This window comes from Haemaphysalis longicornis, unplaced genomic scaffold (genome assembly GCF_048455015.1).
Source record: "Haemaphysalis longicornis isolate Haplotype H1 unplaced genomic scaffold, Haemaphysalis longicornis Haplotype H1 scaffold_1, whole genome shotgun sequence".
NCBI classification, from domain to species: Eukaryota; Metazoa; Arthropoda; class Arachnida; order Ixodida; family Ixodidae; genus Haemaphysalis; species Haemaphysalis longicornis.
Window position 1 is genome coordinate 423361204 of NW_027526203.1, and position 8200 is coordinate 423369403.

The 8200-nt window shown below is 40.8% G+C and overlaps 1 protein-coding gene across 2 annotated transcripts; it reads right to left on the minus strand.

Moving 5' to 3' along the window:
* Positions 1–463: 463 nt before the first annotated feature.
* Positions 464–8098, minus strand: Aln (divergent protein kinase domain 1C). Of its 2 annotated transcripts, none has more exons than XM_077687258.1 (3): positions 7797–8098; positions 6937–7734; positions 464–3195 (listed from the first exon to the last, which is right to left on the minus strand). In XM_077687258.1, the coding sequence occupies exons 1-3, from the start codon at positions 7941–7943 to the stop codon at positions 3142–3144; spliced, it is 999 nt and encodes a 332-aa protein (XP_077543384.1). In that variant the 5' UTR covers positions 7944–8098; the 3' UTR covers positions 464–3141. The 2 variants fall into 2 exon arrangements, with proteins under 2 accessions (XP_077543384.1, XP_077543383.1); XM_077687257.1 differs by having other exon boundaries at positions 464–5987; positions 7797–8097.
* Positions 8099–8200: the final 102 nt, after the last annotated feature.

Below are 8200 nucleotides of genomic sequence, written 5' to 3' on the forward strand. Positions count from 1 at the left end.
CCACCGCATCTCCCCCACCTCCTATGCAACCACCTGTCACCGCTGCGACATTCCTAACATTACTTTGCACCTTATCTGGATGTGCCCAGACAACCCCCACCACTTTCTCCACCTGCTAAAGAGCTATGGGTGAGGGCATTGTGCAGTTGCCAGCTCGAAGACCCACAAGCCTTCATTTCTTGGGCGAAGGTGGTGGCGACGGCCCGAAGCCTACCACACTAGAAAGGCCACCCACCGCTCCTAGCTCTTTCTCTCCCCTCCTCTTTCTCTTTTCTCGGAGTACACATTTTGCAACAACAAAACTGCTTTGCAAAGATTTTTGCACTGCATTTTTCTTTTAAGTCCATTGCTGTCAGAAAAAGGATGTGCCCACGATCGGTTAAAACTGATGAGCTGTACAAGCTCACCGGCCTTCATACACTTCGTTTTGGAGATAATCAATGAACCAAACACTTAGTGAAAAAATGCTTTATTTGTATAACGCACAAAATAATGGCAAAGGTTTATATTCACACATGAAGTAAAAATCTTCGTTCAAAGTTAACACATCAACAATGAGTAGCTAGTCATGGAATCTCAACTCTACTGCTGACTAGTAAGCTAACAGACAGTCCATTTCTTTCTGCAAACAAAGTATTTAACTACACTAGAAACACATGAGCAAAGTTTGCTCTATACAAAGGTCCAATTTCTGTCATTTGCTTGCACTTCACTACACTCTTAAGAAAAGTTTATGTACAAGAAACTTTCACCTTGTAAACTGTGTACTAAAAAGTGAATCACAAGCACAGAATATTTGATAGCAAGATATCTCACAGAATTGTAAAAGGATTCTACATAAAAGTACCTGCACAAGGACACAATAGAAGACAGTGAACATTGTTTCAGCAAAATGCTCAGGCAAGAATTTTTAACCCGACTCCATGGTCAGTACATCATAGATCACTGCTCTTCACAGAAAGCAGTGTTTGTGAAAATTGGTACCTGAAAAAGTGTCGTGCTTTACAAAACTTTTTGTGCCCAGAAAAATGTGTTGATCTGCAGCCACTAATTGTTTTTATTTGAACTTAAGCGACTAAAACGAACAATTTGAAGCTGTATGAGCCTGAATTTGTCATGCAAAGCCTTTTTTTTTTACCCCACTTCTCTGTCTACCCATTCTTTGGGAATACATATTTCCTCACAGGAATATGGAAGTGGCTTTGTCGGACTCCTTTTAGCAGCTCATCAACTCGTGTGATATCCTTTTCTACTAGGCTCAAAATTTCAAATTTAATTTTTATGCACCAAAGCTACACGTACGACATATTTTGACAGGGATTGGTGTTTCTACCTTATACTTGTTAAATGAACAAAACAATTTTGCCAAAAACCAGAAACGTGTAACAGTAAGTTAGAATTTTGGCAAGGGAAAACAATGTATACACAACACAAATAGTCTGTAAAAAAGCGGTCAATAAAAACAGATGGTTCACAGATTTTCTGTGCACGAAAACTTAACCTTAAATAACAGAACCAGTTTGTAAAAAAGCAGAAATCTAAAAACTGAGAACAGTGAGTTGGTATAAGTTTTCTGTAGTGGAAAACAGAAAATGCTTGTAAAATAACAAACATAAATAACAGAAAACATAGCCTTACAGAAAATTTGTGGCAGGACACCTGCCAGAAAATTTGGTTTTTCGAGGAAAAAATTTTTTACAGTGTGGGCTAGAGATGGCAGCCTCCCAGCCAGGTGCAGGCTACGAGGTGCACCACACTGCAGGACTACCGGTTAATTAAGACCACCTCGCACTCTTCAGAGCGGACCTAAATCTTGTTTGTAAGGGCCTTTCGGTATTTCCAATCTATTCTGCTATGCAGCAAAAGTCTAGAGCCATAGTTAATTTTTAAAGCTCAGCAGAAGAGAGAATACCCAGCACATCCCGGAATCACCGGTCCGAATGGCAATTCATTTGATGCCGAGTATTCTCAACCTCCATAATTATCTCATTTTTACTACCGACCTTGTTGTTCTTCAGTCACAATTCATATAAATATAGCACTTGTTGCCAGTTAAAAGTTGCCTTGCAGACTTGCAAGTGGTTCTAGTCAATACTACATACCTGGCCACAGGATACATAACATGAATAAGAACACTTGTAGGCTGGAGGGGAGAACTTCATATCTAAATCCTCGAGCCAGATTGAAGGGTTTTAGATAGGGGCTAAGTTTATTAAATACATGCCTCAATTTTCCAATAAAAACATGAACTCCAAAGCTAGTAATTCAAACGTAAACAAGCGAGCATTTGCTAGTTAGTGGGCTCATCAGTGAGCATCTAAACATCAGCCACTGTTAGTAAAGCAACATTCAAAATTATGCTGCTATTTTTGTTTTGCTTATATTATGTTAGGCAAGCCTTGTTTAGTTGTAACCATGAATGGTATGTAAGTGTTTGTAATGCTCATTTCATGCGACAGATAACAAACTGATGTACTGCCTTTCCACCCCCCCCCCCCCCGCAAGATCTATGACTACTTTGCATTTTCAAATAATAATAATAATAATAATAATAATAATAATATTAATAACAATAATAATAACAATAACAATCCCAACTAAGACGGTTAACTTTCTTCTGGAATTTGGGAAAATCCTGAGAATCGCATTGTTAAGATGATAACATGACACTTTCCAGGGACAAAAAAACCAATTGATAGAAATTATAGAATTATTACTGATTACAAGACTCAAACTACACAAAAACTGCATCCTAATTTACTTCACCTGTAAACTCACATTGAAGTCACTGAAGTGCCACAATTATAACGACCGAAGGTACAAGTTACATGTTAACAAAAAATGTGGTTTCGCAGTATTTTTAAAATCTTCTGTTGACTTTTAGAGAAGATGCAAAGACACAAGTGCAGCGCTTTAAAGGGAGCAAAAAAGTAAAAACTAAGCATCTGATAATAACTGGCTGGCTTCCTTGAGCTAAAGTTTAGAGCTACCAATCCACCTCAAAAAAGCTTTTACATCTCTGCACACTTCTTTCATGGAGGAAAAGGTGCATCAATTAAGAGTCACTTTCCTTTCAACAACCATGTTGGCCTGTTGAACAATGAAATGATAAAACAGGGGCCGGGTTCGAAGTTGGCTAGGCTATGTGGGCGATGCCCGATTTGGTTCATGGTGAACAGCAAGACCGGGCAGCTGCTGCAATGAGCGTCAGAAGACACTTGACATGAAGGATAAATGAAGATAGAACACTTTCATTCATGCTTGCACCTTACCCCGAAATAAAAAAAAGTTATACACCCGACCAGGTGCATACAAACTGTTTGAGCAACTACGTGTTTGAATGAAGAGGACATTTTGCTAATGTACTTTGTTGCAGCAGCAGTCATTAAATAATTCTGAACTGGTGGTGCTGTTTGTGGAAAAAAAAAAAATTTTCTTTTTGTGTGTGCAAAGGTGATGGGGCTTCCACACACAAAACAGACCTCTCCGAACTTCATGGAAAAAGAAGGCGCCTCAACAAGCAGTCAAAGTTTTAAAAAGTTCAAATGAATAAAAACGGTGAAAAATCTTAATTATGGAAAATTTTTAGGAAATTGTGTGCACACATGAAACATTTGCCCGTGTCCGGGGCACCACATGAAGTTTGATTTTTTGAGAAAATGAGAAAACCAAGACCATTTCACATTAAAAATATGCTAGCTGAGTAGACAGATGTAGTACCAACGTGGTTGATTTGTGTACACTGCCGTCTACGGGGCAGATGCGGACTGATTAGTGTATTATAGATACTGGTTGCAGGGTTCGCACAGGCTTCAAAAGCAAAAATTCAAGGGTTTTCAAGGACCAGAAAACACATTTTCAAGGTCCCCATCTAATGTTTTATCTGGGATTATTTATAGCTTTTTCAACACAATGCAACAGTTTTTTATTGCACAATACCTAAGCACAATATTGGACATTTAGATAGCCACTAACAGGTGCATGAATGCTCCCCCAGCTTTATTTTTTATTTCATGGTTGGTATTTAGAGGTTTTTCTTTTTTCATGTTGTTTTGCTCAGGCTGTTTGATTTCAAAACTTCGCTAATGTTGCCTGCATCTCCTGCTTTGTCAGCAAGAGTATCAGTTGAAACTGAACCAGCAAGTGTTGCTGTAAGGCAGGACGAACTATGTACACGTCCACCATTTGCACGTAAAAGCAAACACAGATGGAGCGTATGAGGCACAGCAAACATGCAATGAGCAAACGTCCACAGACTTGGAAGATGCAAGATAGAGAACAGAAGCTGGCTTTCACTGGTTTGTATTGTGACATGGATTGGATTGAGAAAAGCCTGCTCCCAATGTTGCATCGTAATAATGAAAATCTACAAAACTTTTTTAAATTTCAAGCAATACACTGAAGCTTGATTGTTACAACGCTTCTTTAGATTTGTTAACACCTAAAATCCCCGACAAATGCTTTAAATTCTTGTGAAAAGACAGGGCTATTGATTCTCTCCATAAAAATCAAGGATATTTAAGGACCATTTAAAAATTCCAGGACTTTCCAGGCCTTGAAATTGACAGTTCTGAATTCAAGGGTTTTCAAGGTTTTCAAGGACCTGTGCGAACCCTGCGGTTGGTGTGTTGGTACGTGCTATGACAGCATTTGAAGGTTGCACTGTGATTAAAGTGAAGCTACCTGAGAGTCGAGTATTAAATTTGGCACTACCTAACAGCAAGCGCAATCCCTAGCCAGCTATTTCTTGGGCGGCTGCCTCCTGCAGGTGACAGTTGCATTACAGGGTCGCTGTGTAAGAAGTTAGCTGCATTTAAAACTCCACCTCACCAGTGAGGCAGCATGGAGGAAAGAAAACAATTTAAGGGGCTGCATCACAAGAATGACTAACGCTCGGCTTAAAACTAACCTGTCATACGTAGCTCTATGGCCAGCGTCAGACAAATGCAGGGGCAAGAAGTGTTCCTTCCAAAATGCCTCTGCTGCACCAGTGTTTCATTAATTTGAACGGTGTTAGCTAAGGTTGAGATGAAAATTTTTGGCTGCATCGCTTGATTTTTTTTAGAATAGTGCACACAACATTTTCCAGTGCACACGGATTAAAAACAAAATCTAAGTGTATGTGGATTAGCTTCTTGTTTTGCGGCAGTGCAGAAAAGACATACTAGCCAATAGCAAAATTCGTGCTCAGGACACCATTGAGTCTCCCTCTTTGGCCACTGAAGGCACACCCACGGTAACAATGTTTCTTGTACATTGTAAAGGCAATCTGGAGGTCAGAAACAAATTTACGCGGCATGAAAGTGACCTAAGTGATTCTGTCTACAAAAAGCAGCCATGAGCACCATTTCACCCAGCTGTCTCTTCACTGCCCCCTCAAGTTTTTTCATGGTTAGAAATTTTAAGGCCAACAAAAAGTGACAGCTTGAAATATTGCAGACACAAGTCTGAGGATTTTCTTTTCATAATCTAAATGCACACAAGTCAATTCAAATCAGTTTAGCGGTTCCCTCTAAACAAAGCTGATTCTGAACTGCAATGAAGTGTGTAGGACATGTGCTATAGGTAGAGTTTCCTCCAAACTTGAGATCATGTCCAGACTGAGTAGGTTACTCTGTTGAACCGATGGCAAAACTGCCCACAAAAGATCCCTTTGGAGCCGGCACTCATAAGGCCCAAAACAAGCCCATGTAACAGCTGCGATCCCTGTCCTGAAACATTGTTCACTGAATTTCCAACCAAAATAAAATGAAATTGAGCAATTTTTCAATGAATCGAATCACTTATGGCACCAAAACAGAATGAAGCAACTTCACGAAATTCTCTTTAAGCACTCTACTGTGACCGTTTGAAAGTAAGGACCTGGGATTGCTACTACATTCATTCAACAGCGCGTATAATTCTTGAGCAATATCTGACGGTGGGCTCCTGAGTAAGCCCGTATATCGACCGAAGACATTTCCCAAAAATACATTGTTGCAAACTCGCTGAAAGAGAAAAGAAGGATATATTACAAAAAATTACAAGTTCTTGTAGATACAAAGGCTCTTTCATGTCGCTAAATAAAATTTTGAGAGGAAAAATTACCCACTCAATACAGCCATGTGGCTGCAAAAAAACTAGCAGCTTTCTTGAAAACTTGGCAGTTGAAGGAAATTACAGGATCTATTGAGGTTCTAACCAGAAATGACTTTTTTGTCTATGGCAGTCCCTGTAGTAAACAAGCTAGGTGGCAGGCAAACCATTAGCAATGAGACAGCAAATTTACGAAGGCAAGCGACAAGTGTTGATGCAAAAATATTTATAAATAAGACTCCCGTTTAGAGGCCTATATACTTCAGTGGCTATTCTTTGAAATAAAAAAGAAAGACCCATGAGGCAATACATGCTGCATGCACATTTTTGTGTCATCATATCCCCAAAACTCAGTGCCTTGCGACTGCAGGTAGGCAGGAATTTGTTTGCAAACATTTTCGATCATGTGTTTGCCTTAAACTGCCCAATACAAATGTAGAGGAGAGTCACAAGCATGCCTGGTACAAACTTCATTGTGACAAAGACGAAGATTAAAGAAAAACGGGGGATAGAAAGCAATAAGAGCCAAAAATTGGTACAGGGATAACATGCATATTTGTTCGCACAAAAAGACTACAACAGAGGAGAAGAATGCAGACGGTACAGACGCCGGCGTCCGTCTTAATCGCATTTTTTTCTTGGGCTTTAGTCTTTTTGTGCTAAAAACTTGCATAAGTTATGACTGAAAGCAAATGTTTGCTTGTTGTCGCCTTTATTTAATTTAGTCCCTATGTGTGTTGTGGTGAAGCTTTTAACATGCAAGTGCACCTTGCCCAGTATCCAGTTCTCATAAGCGTTGCACGGCCTCTCGGTGTGAATAGAAAAGCCATGCTAGCCATAGAAGGGGGAAGGTATATTTACCTGGAGGTTGGTATTGAGCAAAACGGCGTCACACTGGCCAGATGCATTGCAGCGGCCAGCACAATCGAAGAAATCACAGTCCTTGTCTATTTGGCAGTGACCCGTGTTGGCAATGTTTGCTTGCACAGTTGACCGCAGCCCGAAGGCGTCCAAGTCGAGCATCTTGACATGGCCCTCTCCATCGACACCAAAGTGGCTTGCCTTCATGTCGCACTGGTGAATTTCCTCATCCATGGCACTTTCGAGCACATCCAAGGAATTTAATATCCGCAGAGCCAGTATGGCACGATTTTTGAAGTCCGACCCATGCCGACGCTCTGAAGTCAGGCGCGTTTCCAGGGGCGACAAAAACTCTACAGCATAGGCATGGCCGCACGTTCCCAATACTTTTGGGACCACATTGAGGCCTTGGAGGGCCAAACTAAAAATATATTCCGTCTGCTGAAGCAGTGCGTAGATACTGTTCATGTCCGCAGTACTAAAATGCTCACTGTAAAATTTCCTGACCCATGTGAAGTTGCGCTTAAATATGTAACTGATTTGCGCGTCTACCATTCGGGCAAAAGTGACATTGTCAGGGTAGTGATCGTGCTTGCTGCTGTCCTTCCAATAAACAGGTTCCAGCGACGTAATCAAACTCTTCTTTGCTTTTACCACCACAGGCTGCAGATTCCATTGTGCAGCGAAGACAATGTCTTTGCCGATGTGCTGAGGTTGACACTTGAGCTTGGAGACATCGTGTGAACAGATATGGGTACAAAGGTTGCCGGAGACATCTCCTCTTCTGTAGGCGTCGCACTAAAAAATAATGAAAAAGATGGTTAGCGCTGCAAACTTATGTTATTAGTCCGAGCACTTACGATATGAACCAAGAAGTCTTCTATTTCGGAGTTTCCGCATCCCGGAAAGGAAAGCTGAGCTAGAAAAAGTACGACGCCGATGAGCGCCAAGCTACCCAGTACTTTCGCAGATCTTCGTAATTTAAAAGCACACTGCAGTGCCTTCATGGACAGCAAATTATTCCGTGCCTTCCGTTCAAAGCCAATACTGAGCGCTTATACAGCTTCATTACGAGTTTAAATCAGGCAACTTCAAGTCTATCACCGCACGAAACCGCCACCATACTGAATCATTCAAGACGCGCACAACGCACGCGCATACGAGAACTGCAAACGCGAGTCAATTTTTTAGCCAACGCTAGGTGGATCAGCAATTTTTTGCAGTGTGGCAATTATAACGCTGGTACTTTCTTTTCTGAGCTACA